We start from the raw sequence: 16,607 nt of genomic DNA on the forward strand, positions 1-16,607 counted from the left end.
GCGTGGTGTTGCATGCCTAGTTGTAACAAACTACCTTGTCTTCACCTCCACGAGGTGGAGTGAGTATTAGGTTTACTGGTTTTCCTTCCTCATGACTTTTGAGATAAGCAATGCCAAGCTAATTAATTGCACTTGCTCCTAAACTAGTAGTGCCTAACAAGTACCCTTTGTACAATGAATACCTTAACCTCTTTTTTTGTGATAGTTATTTAACGGCTGCTAATTAGTAGTTCAAATGAGTTCCACAGGAGTTGAACCATGTCCATCACCTTTATTGGTAAAAGTAACAACCATTTGTATTGTGTGAACGCTTTACTTTAGTAAAATTATTTTTGATCATTTACGTAAGATTTAAAATTGTGTGTGCACAAAGGTGAAAAAAATATTTGCTCGCAGTCTCACTCTTTTACCGGAAATACAACAATAATGTTACAGGATGAAATAAAAGTTTCCAGAAGAGATAATAACAAGGAGAAAGAATCTGAATTGAGGAGAAAGAAAAACTAACTCGTGGACCCTACTAGTTTATTGTGTCCGCGAGAAACCAATTTTTATTCTTGAAGTATTATATATATATATATATATATATATATATATATATATATATGGGAAAAAAGTTTTCGATGTTACTTTAGATAACTTTATTTAATGTTCATCGAAACGACGTCGTTTTGGGGTTGAAAAATTAAAAAATTAAAGCGATAAAGACTATTATAACCCTGAAATAAATTAAAATTATAAAAATACCATGATTTTCGTCCCAAAATGACGTCGTTTTGATGAACATTAGATAAAATTATCTAAAGTAACATCAGAAAAAACAAACCCTATATATATATATAAACCTAAGTTTATTGTGTCTCACATCATATAACATCTCTCATGCTATAGACACAACAAATGGTAGGTCCCACCACTTGTTAAAAAAAAAAAAAGATAACACGAATTTTGATACCTCACAACATGAGAAAATAATTTTCAACAACATAAGAAAATGATTTCCCATATATATATACACACATATATATATGAGAAGAATCCGTTTATAATTTTTTTTACAAATTATACTAAGTCTGATCGGTCATATACTCTTGATTGCAGTATGACCGGTCAGAAATAATGTAGTTTGTGAAAATTTGTAAATAAAAAATTTGTGTATATATATATATATATGGCATTGATATTAAGGTAGCTTAACTATTTTAGTTTCCCCCTTTATTGTGTAAGCTTTAATTCATTTCTTTTTACTAGTGCTTTTCCTTTTTCTTATTCTTTTTCAAATATTTAGTCTCTCACAATACATTAATCTATCTGCAGATCATCATACACATATCCACAACCTAGCAATTTATTAGCATTATTCTCCCAAAAAAGAAGAAGCAATTTATTAGTATTAGTATTTCTGCAGTGTGAAATTAAGAAGAAGAAGAAGAAATAATTGGAGCTAGCATCTTTCATATGAGGGAACATAATGCTCAGAATTATTTTAAGACCATTCTCCAACTAGCAACAAAGGCATCTTTCTTGTTATCCCAGAGGAAAAAGGAAAACTATGCTCGTGAAGTGGGAATTTTTCCAACAAAAAATAAATAAAAATAAAAATGAAGTACTGCATCATGTCACCGTCTTGGGTCGTATGCGTTTGCCATGGTTGATGTTGTATGGATAATGCGAAAATTTTCGTTTCCGAAAGACAGTTCATTCACTCCTGACCAAAGAAAAATAAAGAAAAACAAAAATGTTTTAGGAAAATGTGATACACATGAATAAAGTAAAAAGTATAATATTTATATGATGTGCTTTAGCTACAACTAACTTGTTTGTTCTTACGAGTGGTTCACAAGCTTCTCTCCCTCAACGACATGTGAACTGTTAAAGTGGAGTTGGAGTATTATGTCCACTAATTTCAGTGTCTTTGTGCTAATTGTTGATGTGTGCATTGTCTAGTGTGTTCAACAGTACCCCAACTATTCTTGTCTACTTTGGTTACAAATCAAGCAATGATTTTCTTTTAACCACTTAACCGTATATAAAAATATTAAATATCGGATTAAACGATGGTAGTTCAGTTGGTATCAGGAATTGAGTAGTTGGAAATGAGAGATGTGTTTGATTCTTTCCAATATCATCTTTCAAAAAGGTTTAAGTCATTAATTTCATGATCTGCTCCGAATCAAATTAGTCACAAAACGATGAATTAATTGAAATATCTATAAATATATATATATATATATATATATATATATATATATATTAAATATCGGTCAATCGAAGTGCAGCATTAGATGTCACTTTTTTATTCTCGTTCTCTAGCTCTGAAATTAAGAACTCACTCTTTGACAATTAAGCAGTCCTTATCATCCCATTAGGTAAAAAGAAGAATAACAACTCAACGAGTAGAGTAAGAATGAGTAGAGGTAGAAAAAATTTCACTTCGATTCTTATTAAATATATTTTTAAGGAGCGATTATCAGAATTAATTTTATAATTGACTCAAATAGTTAAAATTTATGAAATTATCGAGGATCGACTTGTCTCAAAAAATAATTAAGATCGATATTAAAAAAAAATGATATCACACATATGATAAAAATTTGACCGCTTTTTTCGTCTTTTGGTATGTGATGACACATAAAACGTGCATTTAGTTTGTAAGAAGAATAAACGTAGCATTTATAGCAAGATTATATTTAAAAAAAAATTATTTATAAACTCTTATGAATTATATTATGTATTATGAATAATATATATTATTTGAGTATATATTATTTAAAGTACATAATATAATTCATAAATAAAAATTTTATAATTATAACTTATCTCTGACATTTACTCACCAAAAAATTTCAAATTACGCGGAGAAGTTGAAAAAATTAAATATTGCAGCATGGTCTTAGTTGCAAAAGGCTGCTTGGAGTGCAATAGGGATGTGGAAGAATGCTGTACTTTCTGAACCACACCGCCCCTTCCTTTTCTAATCTCATTCTTTTTTATTTATTTTCCATTAATATATTTTTTCTTTCTTTCTCAAAAGGAAATGGTGGAGGAAAAGGCAGAGCAGAGCAATTATATCCCGATATGTCACTAGCAGGTTATGGCAGCATCCAATCCTGACGTTACGTGCCTCAGACACCACAACTTAACACATTGAATTTGCTACGCTAAGAATCTGCCGTCGTTTTGCCTCATAATTTCCATTATTATTATTTTTATTATTATTAGCATTTTACTAATCTCATGTTAAATGAGATAAGTCATCTCATGTCATACAGGGACAAACCCAGGGGTGCTAGGGTTGGCGGCCGCCCTTCAAAATTTGAAAAAAAAATTGTAACATAAGTATAATGCAAGAAACCTCCATTTTTCCTCTCCATTAATGTGAAGTACTTTTCTCCCACAACAGAGTTTTTAGAGCCTCTTTGTATTCTCAAGTCCTATATCTATTGAAATTCCTCTAACTCTGAGTGCATTTTTTCTCTCTCCAATAAAGTTAACGAAATAAGCTAAAGCTAAAAAAAAGTTAAAAGCTGCTTAATAATTACATAAATTTTTTAGCTTAAAAGCACATATTTCAAGAAAATTATCTCTCTATTTGTCTTTATAACTGTTCATTTAAAAAAAAACACAATTCAAAAAAAACATATAAGAGCTTAAAAAAAAGAGCTTTTTATTATAATTTTTTTTTTTCAAAACTTGTTTAGCCTAGCTTATGCTTATAAGTAGCTGCTAGCTTAAAAAAGAAGAAGATCCAAACAGGTATAAACATTTAATTTTTCGTATTTTGGCCTATCATATATTATGTTTGAAGAGAGAAATAAATATTTAATTTTTAGCCCCCCCACAGGATGTCATAGAGACAAACTTGTGGATTCCACCACTTGAAAAATAAAAAGAAAAGAAAAGAAAAATATGATACAATTATCGAAGAGTGTGTAGGAAAGAAACTTATCACATGTAGCATAAGAGTAAATTTTTTCTTATTATTATTCAGAAAACTTCACTGTACATTGAACCTTCTACTGACTGCTGCAAAGCATGTCACTTACCTATGCATCACTCTATACGGAAGCTGATTCTCCGATGGCGCATGTGCTTGAATCTAATTGGTATTACAAATGTATCAGAAAAACTTCATAAAAAAAGAAAGGGAAATGTATCGGAAATATTAATTGGTATTAGAATATCAAATACAATGGGGAATAAGTTTTGAATGCCATTTCAACTACGATAAATATAATTAAATGACTCTACCTATACATGCATAATAATAGGTATACAAGGATTTTATTTTAATTTTTAATTAAACTCCTTATTACATAAATAGAGAACAAATTAAAAGCTCATCAAGTCTCTGCGGCCTTTCTCACATCAACCCAGTCTATCTCCATCATTCCCCTTTTACAATTTTTTTTTTTTAAATAAAAACTAATCAGTCCAAGAATATTTTAATCTGATTACACACGGATGAGCCTAGTCTAAATGGTACTTGAAGTGATACTTCAACGGGATTTGATGGGCAGCGGCACAAGATGATTCCATGGTTGCTCTGAAGTTGGAAATCTTTGCTTGACTGGGACAGATGGAGATAAATGCGAGACATTTCCACGCTTAAGTCATTGTTTAATTAATAAGCTGAAGTTATAATGGAGAAGATAATTACACCTAAGCTTTAAACCTCCTTTATACAGCATCAACTTGACTTACTTGTGTCGTTTTAGTTTGACGAGATTCATTCCCATTGGTGGGTTGAGGTGGTCTCAGTTTATCTCGTATGCGAGATGTCTATTGGTAGGTTATGATATATAAGTTTTGCTAGAAGCTAATGTTTGTCGTTCAATCATTGGCTCTAAGAAGGTCTATGAATTTTGTGTTGTTATCAATCCATCTGGGAGTTTGTAGGATTATGTATACGCGGGATAAACGCACTTCCTTACTCTTTAAGTCTTTATTATTGAATCTTTGGGTTGTTATTGGATTGGACCCTTATTTGGGAGTCACTTTTAGAAAGGAAAGGAAAGAAAAATGAGGGTTTTATTCATATATTCCCCTATTTTGAGTTTTAAAAAATTGAGAAAAGGAATTGAGGATTTTTGTATAATCCTCCAAAACCCTTCTCACCCTTAAAATATGGGTTGGAGGATTTTGGGGGGGTGGGGGGGGGATATAAGAATTATTTATTTTCTCTTAGCATTAAAATGTAAAAACAACATAAATGTTAATCATTTTTTAAATGTGAAACTACTAGAAAAGTTTCAAATACCGACAGAATTTATCGACGAAAAATATTTCGCCAACAATAGTGATGGAATTTTTTATGGAAATCACATTCCCTCAAAAATAAAGACGGAACAAAATTTGGTCATAATCACTCACCCAAATTATCGATGGACAAAAATTTCGTCGAAATTTTTAACATAATCTAGATTCTGTCGAAAGTTTGGACGAAAAACATTTTCATCAAAATTTTTGATTCCCTTTCCAACAAAATTATTTTTTCCGTTGATAATTTTTCACGGAATATTTTTTCTGTCAAAACTTTTGATGGACTTTTTTTCTATCGAAAATATTTAAGAAATCATTTTTGTCAAAATTTTTGACAGAAATTAAATTCTATAAAAAATTTCGACGTAATATTTTTTTTGTCAAAATTTTTGAAAAAAAAGGCAAAACACGGATTAATGATATTGGGTGAGGTTTCACACGGATTAATGACATATTTTTTTTTTGAAATTTTTGTCGAAAAAACTTCTCTAAGAAAATTTCGATTGAAAAATAAAATCCAAAACAAATTTTTTGAAGGAAAACAAATTTCGTCAAAAAATTTCAGGCATATTGATGATATGAGGTGAGGTTTCACACGAATTAATGACATATTCTTTTATGAATTTTTGAAGAAATTTCGACGTAAAATTTCACGTCATCAATCTGCATGAAAATTTTCAACAAAAATTTTTTCCTTTGAAATTTTTTTACCAGAATTTTTTTTCGTTGAAAATTTCGGATCGAAAATTTTTGAAAAAAAAATATCATCAATCTGTGTGAAATTTTTTGATGGAATTTGTTTTTCAGTCAAAATTTTTCGACGGAATTTTTTCTTCAAAAATTCGGAAAAGAATATGTCATTAATTCATGTGAAACCTCACCTCATATCATCAATTTGCCTGAAATTTTTTGACGAAATTTGTTTTCCTTCAAAAAATTTGTTATGGATTTTACTTTTCAATCGAAATTTTCTTAGAGAAGTTTTTTCGACAAAAATTTCAAAAAAAAAAATGTCATTAATCCGTGTGAAACCTCACCCAATTTCATTAATCCGTGTGAAAATATTTGAAGGAATTTATTAAATAAATATTATGTTAATGCTTTATTTTTTGACGAAAAAGCAAGATTTTCTATGGATTGTTTTTTGTAGAAATTTTTGATGTAAATTTATTTCCATCAAAAATTTCGACGAATACTAAATTCTATCGCTTTGGACAAAGCACATTTTGTCTAAATTTTTTTCGTTTGCAACAAAAAAATTCCATTTAAAATATGATCTTTTATAGTAGTGTGAAAAGTACATAGATAATTTTTTTAGAAATTTTAAATTTAATTTTACTCGTAAAATATAATAATTATATTAATTTTTTTAAACAGGGTAAAATTACGAAAATATCTCATTAACCCTTCATTTTTCTTCATCACTATATTTTTAACTCTCAAACAAGGTAAGGGAATACCCTTCTCTTCTTTCCCCTCCCTCCCTGTTAGATCCCCTTCCTTTCCTTTCCCTCCAAACTCTCAAACAAAGCCTTAATCCCGCTCAACTTGTGTGTTGAGACTTTATTTAATAACTTTAATTTGATGTTTATTTTATGTAATTATTAACATAGTATGCAAAATTATCAAAAAGAAAATGTGAATATAAGGTTGAAAATTGTTAACATAGTACACACGATCTACTACCCCTTGCGGTGTCTTTTCCATAGACTCCCGCGAGCGTTTTGATCCAAGATACAAGTATCAATTTCTAGTTGGACATTCTCAATCCTCTCGAATCGATCAGAAATTAATCCTTTAAACACTATCGTGATTAGAAGGCCTAACATCGTGCTTAATCCTCCTTTACTAGTCGATTTTATATCTAGACCTCATGTCCTTGTTGTGGTAAATATATACAGGATTTGATGTTTCTCATATTGTATGAGATAAAATTATCTTCTATATACACATATAAAAGTGTATGAGGTTATGTGAAGAGAAGAGAGAGGAAAAGAAAGTATGGTTCCCACACACTTTTTTTATGCATAGGGAATAATTTTATCTTCTACAATATAAAATACATTAAACTCATGTACTAATTAACGTATCTACATTGCTGATATGCCTCCACCATATATAGTTTTCAAAGTTAAAAAGAGCAAGGATTTAAATCACTTGGAAAGAAAAATGCTTAAATTTGTTATAAAGTTGATAAATCATGCTCAATTTTTCTCTCACTGAATTTCTGTGGTTTTTGTAGGAAAAAGTATTAGAAAAGAACGTGTTTTAAGCACAAGAAAAAGCAAAAGGTAGAGTTGCCGCGTTATAAGCGCGAGATCTGCGCTAGTAGCGCGGGAAAATTTTCACAATGCAAAAGTGTCGCGCTACAAGCGCACAAGCGCGGGATCCGCACTAGTAGCACGGGATTTAGCTACCTTTGTTATTTTTACCGCGCTAGCAGCGTGGGATCTGCACTAGTAGCGCGGGAAGCACATGACCAATTTTTAAATAGATTCAATCACAGTTTAAGGAGGATTCTACCTCAAAGATTTGATCAAGATTTGGTTGGATTCTACATTAAACTATAAAAAAAGGGGTTGTAAACCCTGATTCATGATCTTTGGCTAGAGACTTTTGGAGAGATTAAGAAGTTGAGAGAACTCTTGGAGGCATACGCTGGAGATCGGGATTTCAGAGAAATTGAAGATTGAAGACCTCTGATTCTTCTTCTTCTTCTTTTCTTCTTCTTGATGAATACTTTTTAGAGTAAACACCCTTTTTAGTCCCTGGCAATATCTACGAAGTCCTTTTCAGTCCCTGGCAATAAAAAAGGACCAAATTGGTCCCCTGAAAGTACAAGAAAATGGCCACTCTACATATTTGGGAGTTGACATAAGGACTAACATGGCCCCTTTTTTGTAATTTCAGGGACCAATTTGGTCCTTTTTTATTGCCAGGGACTAAAAAGGACTTCGTAGATATTGACAGAGACTAAAAAGGGTGTTTACTCTACTTTTTATTTCTTTATTTTGTTTAAGTCAGATATGTCTGGCTAGATTTCTTTTGTAGTTAAGGTTATGGATCCGATGTGAATCCTTTATGAATTTTGAGTTGTTTTTATAATTATTTTAATTCAATTAGTTTTATTTTACTTTACATTATTTTTATATAGCCTTATGAGATCTGATCAATTTTATAGGGTTTTGAGGCTTAGAGCTCGCTATAGGCATATTGGAATTTTAATCTTGACAAGGGTAAAATAACAATTTGTGCATGATCTAGACATAGGCTTGTATAAATTGCAAACTTTATAATCATCCAACTTAATGCTTAATTCAAAAAGGATCACTAGGACACTAGGGTTCTAATGGGTTAAAGAGTTAAATACACTAAGACATTAGGATTTAACTAACTGATTTAAAGAAGATGAATTGTTTGAACTGTTGTGTTAAGTAATTATAGGATTAATTCAGATTTATATAGGAGGATCAAAGGTGAAGTAAACCTTGACTACAGTTTGTCATTAAAGTTTAATATTCTTTGCGTTCTTGAATATTCTTGAATGTTCTTGATTTTTACTGCAATAAATTTTAATTACTTTTATTTTAATTCAAAATCTTTTTTCAAACCAAATCGAATTGTCCAAATTAAAGTGAATAGTTATGATAGTAGTTGATGCTTTAATCCTCGTGGGACGATACTTTTCTCACTACTTTATTACTTGAAACGATCCGTATACTTGCCGTAATCACAACAATTGCATATCGCTACTAAGAAATAAGGTAGTAGCTTACAGATTCATCCGTGCAAAGATTCTAACAAAAGAACGTGGCAAAGAGTTATTACATTTTTAATAGTAACTTAATTGTTGACTTGGTTTCCAAGCTCTATGATGTTACCTATTAGCATGTCCTGATCTATTACTCTCAATTATTCTCTTCCACACAACTATTAATGATCTCCTAATTACATGAGCATGAGTAGTCAATCAAACACAAATATGAAGATTCAAACCATCACACGAATATCTTATTCGGGAGAGATATGATGCGGACACATTTTTTATTATATAGAGACCTATTAAGGCAAACTATTAGTTAGATTCAAAATTGTGTCTTTATCTCTTTAAAAGAATACTCTTCTGTTATTCGGCAACTGGAGAAAATCTAAATTCAATAGAACTTAAATATATTTATAAATTAAGGGATTTATATATGGACCAACCAACTTGCTTGAGTTTTGAATAACTTCAAATTAATTAATAGAATGATGATAAGCTATAGCATCATAAGATGTGGGTCAACGGTACATGAACCTGATAATGAACTACTTTAGATCTAAGCCAACAAACTAATCCTGATCACACCAAATGAAAGATGGTAGCTAGTACAGTGGTAATAATGTGGAGTGAAACAGAGGCCCTCTCGATACGATGCCACTAGACAACAATAGACAATATTATTAGTTGCCATGAAACATATATAACTATTGACTTATATTAGATACACCAAATGCAATGATTTGATGATTCCGATTTCAGTGAACAACATCTACCGACGACAAAAACCTTTTTCCTTTCACTGTTAGTGGTGTATGTTGTTCTTCTTTTGAATGGTACTACACATCAATGGGTAAATAATATTGCTCACCCACTAGTGGACCTTGTCTTAGTATAGACGATTAAGTCAATGATTTGAGATCTACTTAACCAGTAACTAACATTTTAGTAAACCAATACAGTACCACTCCATGAGAGTCAAATGCTTCAATCTCTTTATTTGAATATTACACAATGGGATAGGATCCTTGACATCGGTGTCAAACTTTGAAATTTGACACCAAATTTTATCAGTTGATTTTTCGCCAATCGATGGTTATCATTTATTGATAATTAATATTAATTAATAAATTTGATTCCCAATAAATGATAACCGTTGATTGGCAGAAATCAACGGATAGGATTTGGTGTCAAATTTTAAAATTTGACACTGATGTCAAAAGATCTTGCTCCTTACACAATATTATCTGATTAATAATTTATCTATTTATTTATATATTATATGATCTAAATTAAAGTTGAATAATATGCTTGATTAATTATCACACAGACAAGAACAAAAAAACTCAAAAGGGATGACTTAACTGACGAACAAGATTAAACTTAGGTGCTGTTTGGTTGGGGGTTTCTTAAAATTTTCCCATCAAATCAAGTTGGCCATTGTTGATTTCCTTGTTTGGTAGAGAGTTTCTTAAAATTTCCCCACCTATTCATATTGCATAGCTATCCAGATTTGGCCGTTGAAATGGAGGAATTGTCACTGTTTAGAAAGCTTTCTTAGAGGTGGTTTTCCTTGGTTAGATGGGTAAATAGCAAAAGGTGAAAGCTAACCCATACCAAAATACCCTCATGTTACCAAATTTTTTCGGTAAATTTTTTTTCAACCAAACAACATTTTTTATAGTTTCCTACCAAATTCACTTTCCAACCATTTCCCTAGTAATTACATTTTTCTAGTATTCAAAAAATTTCTCCTCAACCAAACGCCCCCTTAATCGTTGAGATACATATGTCATATAAGGAATTAGAACACTTATTAAAAAAAAATATAGAGTAAGAAAAAAACAAATACTAGAAGCGCATTATTTCACTATATAACGATATTCCGTAAGGCACATTCTTTGATAATGAAACAAAGGCTTCTTTACAAGCCAAATTAAACCAATGACTTGATTAAATTTCAAAAGTCCTATATATAAGAACATGAAATCATCAACATTGAATTAGCAATAATTGTTTATTATGACATATTATCTGCAGTCTCAAGTCCTGGACGTACCTTTAAGCAGAAGATTAAATCTAACCAAGGAATTAAAAGGAATAAGCGGTATTTATTCAAAGTAGGAACCGTCCTAAAGTGCTTAGGTCATATACTTGTATGCTACATATACCCACCTTACTCCTTAGTCCTTAACCGAATCCTATACTTAATCACATGCCACTTATGTCCTTTTCTTTTCTTGTTGGAATGCTCACTTATAAATAAAATATATATAAAAGAAAAAAATAAAAAGGGGTGGGGGCGTTTGCTTGAAAGTCACCCGAATCTCTTATCACTCCTCCATATGGATTAGTACTTTTCTTTAAAACTGAACTGAATGACGGGATGACATGCTTTTAACGTGCAATCTTTGCTTTAATGGGTTTGTATAAGTTTGGCCTAAATAATCGTCTAACCAAAGACAGTGAAACCGATTCAGAACGTTAACATTTAACAACAACCTTTCTTTCTTCAACACTTTAAGCCCATTTTACCATTTTCCATTTTAACAGTTACACATAAAATCGAATTTAATCTTGGCCACTCCACTCGCTAGTTAAAAAACACACACTAACCGAGACATTCCAACTCATTAAATTTGAACATAAATTGCAAAATACAAAGCATGTTTAATCTTTGATGAATTATACGCATGCAGTACATGCACTCCATGTCAACATAGTGTGCTCGGCACAAACTTTGCGGGAAAAATAAAATAAAATATTCCTTCATAAAAAAAAGTGACAACCTGAGCAGTAAAACAGAAAGAGAGGCCAAAAGTGTGGTCATGATTGAAGCGTAGAGCGAGTGCAGTGAAAGGCGCGTGAAAAAAAAAAAGAAAAAAAAAAGAACTTTTCCTTGTTAGGAACACTTCCAAGGTTGGAAAAGCAAAGAAGATTTTGGGTGGCTGACTATTCTGTAACAAAACCTCTTTGTTGCCCATTCACTCCCAATATATATAAACCATTTCACACACACACACACATACATACACACTCCTCCCTCTCTTTCTTCCTCTCTGTTATTATTCATATTCAGACACTGTTTTATTGAGGATGTTGTCTGAAATGGACATGTCGTGTAATAACGACATCGCAAAGGGGAAGCGCACAAAGCGGCGTCTGAGGCCTTTGTCGCCTTGTGCCGTTGCTGCCATGACTTCTAGCTGCTCAAGTGCTTCCGGTGGCGGCGGCGGCGGCGACTATGGCTCGTTTTCATCCAACACCTTTGAGGAAGAAGAAGACATGGCTAATTGCTTGATTCTCCTTGCCCAAGGAAGAGGAAGAGAAAGAGAAAGAGAAAATCTTCATCATCATAAGCACCAAACTGAAGAAGATAAGACAACAGAGATTGGTACCAAAATTGGTTTCTATATTTATGAGTGCAAAACTTGCAACAGAACATTCCCTTCTTTTCAAGCACTGGGTGGTCACAGGGCAAGTCATAAGAAGCCAAAGTTGACGCCGCCGCCGGAGGAAAAGAAACCACCGCAACCGCCGCCGCTGGTGGTGCAACCAATCACGAGTTGTGAGTTTGAAGAAGCAAAGCCAACCCATGTGAAGATTAGCCCTTTGGTTTCCCTTCAGTTAGGGTGCGGTAATAGTAATAATAATAATAATAATAATAACAGAGGTAATTTCCATGGAAATCACAAGCCCAAGATTCATGAGTGTTCCATTTGTGGTTCTGAATTCACATCTGGACAAGCATTGGGTGGACATATGAGGAGGCACAGAGCATCTGCTCAGACAACTTGTGTGGAAATTAAGCCTCGGAATGTTCTAGATTTGGATCTTAACCTTCCGGCGCCGGAGGATGATCTCCGGGATTCGAAGTTTCAGTTTCCGGCGACCCAAAAATCTTTAGCGCTGTCTGCTGCTCCGGCTTTGGTGGGTTGCCATTATTAGGCCAGCCAGGGTGGGGAATTTGGAATTGGATCAAAGGAGGGACAAAAAAAATTATATTCTTTTGATCAATGATCAATGTGAATTATTAGCTTTATTTTAATTTACAATTATTCGTAATTATCGATTCTTTTGGGATTATTTTTTGGTTTTGGATTTAATTAAGCATTTCACCATTTGGATTATCTACTTGTTGAAGTTTTGGAATACACTTTTTTTAAGTAATTGGTTAGTGTTCATGGTTGCCTTTCATTCACGAAAAGTGCTGGAGTCATATAATAGGGGCATCTTTATTTCTTTTTTCTTTTTATTCTCTTTTTAATTTTAATGTTTTGAGTCATTATCTAGTTCTAGTTTGGCTGTTTCTTCTAAAGGGAGAACGATTGTGTAAGAGCTGGGATAAATAGATAGAGCAGTGACATATGGATCGACATGTCTTAGGGTTTGGTTGCACCACCACCACAACCAAAAGTTACGGAATAGGCTTCCTTTGTGTGGGTTTTTTTTATTATTATTATTATTTTAATAAAGCTCAAAAGTTTTCCTTTTCCTTTCCTTTCAGTCCCTATCTTTCACAGTTCTCACTCACTCTAGCTACCACACTCACTCTGTTTCGTTTATTGTCTAGAATAAAGGATTAGTTTGGAAAATGTGACTGTGCCATTAGCACATACACCCAATTATTTAAAAATGTCACTGGCTATGAATATATCTAACTATTATTTAAAATCCACTAATAAGCTAAGTGTTAATTTATTTCCTGGTTCACCCCCCTCCCCCCTTAATATATAATCCTTTCTTTTAGCTTTTTAAGCTCAACAGTTTCACCTAATTAACCAACTGTTTTGTTCTTACTTTTGCAAGTTAATAAATTAATTAATTAAACCTGGTTAAATTTGATAATTTATTAATACTTTATTTATATGAATAAAATTGAATAAATAACTAGCTTTGAGATTATCTCATGGAAGTTCCAGCCCATACAAAGTTGATGCTCCCAAGAAAGATACTGATGACTCTCAGACCACAAACATTTAATTAGGAGCTATACTATGGTCCACTATTTGGACCCATCAACCATACTCTTTATCTGTCTTTTTAGTTTCTAGTTTTAAGCTTCGGTCTTATTTATGTAGTTCACAGAATGAAGGCGAGAAAGGGACAGTTCCAATGACAACATTTCGATCTTTTTTCTTCTTCTTTTTTCTCTTCATGAAAAATAACAAAATGAGAATTTAGATAACATAAATGGTATTAATTTGTCTTAGCCTAAAACGAGGGCATATATGTCAACATGTATTGTATAGTGAGAGATCAAACTTTGATTAAGCAAGAGAGAGAGAGGAAGAGATGGAAGACTTTTAAGTCACTTACACTGGCCACTTATCTAAAGTTAGTTATGTGCACGTTTTGGGGAATGCTGGGAAGCGAAGCATGTGGACACGTACATTGCGTGAGGTGTCCGAATGCATAAGAAATGGGAGAGAGGTGATTACTCATTGACATTAGCACATGTAGGTTGGGAAGTTCCTTCCATGTCGTGTAACCTCCCATTACATATTCTCCTTCATATTAATTATAATATATTCTTATTATAATTAATCAAAAGGAAACTTGTACCCTAATACTATAAAATTAATAATAATAAATCATTGCTTTCCTTGTTTTGTTAGGTCTATCCTAATTTCTGGTCACTCAACTCTCTGTAATATGAACTTAAACATCTCTTCAATTATATATCTCAGCAATAATGCCATGAACTTCGCCATAATATGAGGACACACCTAGGGGTGTTAACGAGCCGAGTCGAGCCGAACTTTGGTCTTAAAAGGTTAAGTCTGTATTTAAATGTATCAGTCTGACCAAGTCTGTTACCTGTTATGAATATAATTTCAGCCTGTGACCTGTCTTATTTACAAAAAATAAAAGTCTGATTTAGCATGTTAGCCTGTTTAAAAAAAATAAGACAATAAAAATTTATCCAAACAAAATATAAAATCAACAGCACTAGTGATTTCATAAATATTCATAAATTTAATGTATATCCAAAAAGCATAATATAAAACAAAATCATTCAAAAAGTCTATTTAATTAATAAAATGGGATGAAATGGATTGAGGAGAGAGAGATGGCTATCACAAGTAGTATAAAAAATATAAAATAAAAATTAATATATTAGGTCAGCCTGAGAGGCTCTAAGGCTGAGCTTTTGAATTAGAGTCTGAGGCCTTTTTATTAAACGAGCTTTTATACAATTTCAAGTCTGGTTCCAACAATCAATTTTAAACATGTAAGCTCAGGCTTTCATGAGCCGAGCCAAAGGCCCCTGGCTCGTTTAGCACCCCTAGACACGCCCAATATCAATTTGTATCATTTTTCAAAGAAGAACATAAACCGAATTTTTCTGCCCATTATGTGAGATTGAACCCAAACAAGAGCCTTGCTTGTATACTACGTTAGTTTTTGATATTTTCTCTTGTTGGGTAAATTTAAAGTATTACGCTCAATGATTTAAATATAGTAATTCACAATTAATTATTCTACCATGCACGTATCACAATCTGATTTCCACATGAAAGAATTTTCCTATCTTAAAAGTGTTTTGCCGTGCCTTCCAACCTCAACAAGCTGAATGGCTGAGATTGAATTAGCTTTTGGAGCATATTCTGAAGCATGCATTAATGTGTAGTTGTTATTATCCGTTTTGCTTCCACAAGGTGTATTATGGTAGTATTGGTTTACGGTTTGGGGATACAGACAAATGCCTCAAATGCATGAGCTGGTTTATCGTGTGGCTTATTGCCTCTACTTGTAAGCTAGCCCATGACCAAAAAAGTGGGTATTGGCCGGCCTTCACTTACTATTTGTGCTATTAGTGTTGAACGAATTTCTATTCAACAAATGAGCTGTTTCACTTGCTTATTCCTCTATTAATTAAATTATTGACCATTAACAAAGGATTTGGTTCCGGAATATCATAACCAAACCATTCATTCTTACTAATTGGGTTTGGTATCTGGCGACAGAAGAATGAATGTGGATACAATTTTCCATATCTTTTTCATTATTTTAGTGGTAGTTCCTAGTTTGGTGGAATGTGGCTACCTAAGATCTACTTCACTGGTTTGGGTTTGGTTGGCATTTCCAATGCTATATATGGTAGTTACTCATTGAAAATAATTGTGGATCGAGTGCTGAGTAAAATTTAACGTTGCTCACACAAATTGTGGATATAGTGATTAACAAATGGTGTGGTATTGTTTGTGGAGTAGCACTAGTAACGAATTTGGCTATGCCTTTTTGTTAGGGTTCTGCAAAATAACCAAAAAATTGAATCGAACTGAACTGCACTTAAAATAATTGATTTTTAAAAATCAATTCATGAACCGAACTTGTTTTTAAAGAAACAGTTCATGAACCAAACCAATTTTTAGAACCAGTTCAAGAACCGAATCGTTTTTTAACCGAACCGAACCATTTCCGAACCGAACCAAACCAAACTGATTTTTATTTTTTTATTTTTTTTATTTTTAACTTTTTTTTTCTTCAGAATAGGATCGACCCGAACCAGTTCAAATCGAACCGAACCAAATTAATTTTGAACCGAACCGAATCATTTTTTAACCGAATCATTTAAACC

General features: G+C 32.4%; 1 protein-coding gene across 1 annotated transcript; it reads left to right on the top strand.

Annotated features, from left to right (window-relative positions):
• Positions 1–12,083: 12,083 nt before the first annotated feature.
• LOC133291206 (zinc finger protein ZAT5-like) lies at positions 12,084–13,007 on the top strand. The gene has a single exon (XM_061489431.1). It carries the CDS (start codon positions 12,119–12,121, stop codon positions 12,968–12,970), a length of 852 nt encoding a protein of 283 aa, XP_061345415.1. The 5' UTR covers positions 12,084–12,118; the 3' UTR covers positions 12,971–13,007.
• Positions 13,008–16,607: the final 3,600 nt, after the last annotated feature.

The sequence above is a fragment of the Gastrolobium bilobum genome, unplaced genomic scaffold (genome assembly GCF_033153095.1).
Source record: "Gastrolobium bilobum isolate Gb01-03AN ecotype WA unplaced genomic scaffold, APGP_CSIRO_Gbil_v1 utg1383, whole genome shotgun sequence".
NCBI classification, from domain to species: domain Eukaryota; kingdom Viridiplantae; phylum Streptophyta; class Magnoliopsida; order Fabales; family Fabaceae; genus Gastrolobium; species Gastrolobium bilobum.

Excerpts from the sequence above, each read along its gene's own strand:
- LOC133291206 (XM_061489431.1), top strand. The coding sequence starts at position 12,119 with ATGTTGTCTGAAATGGACATGTCGTGTAATAACGACATCGCAAAGGGG.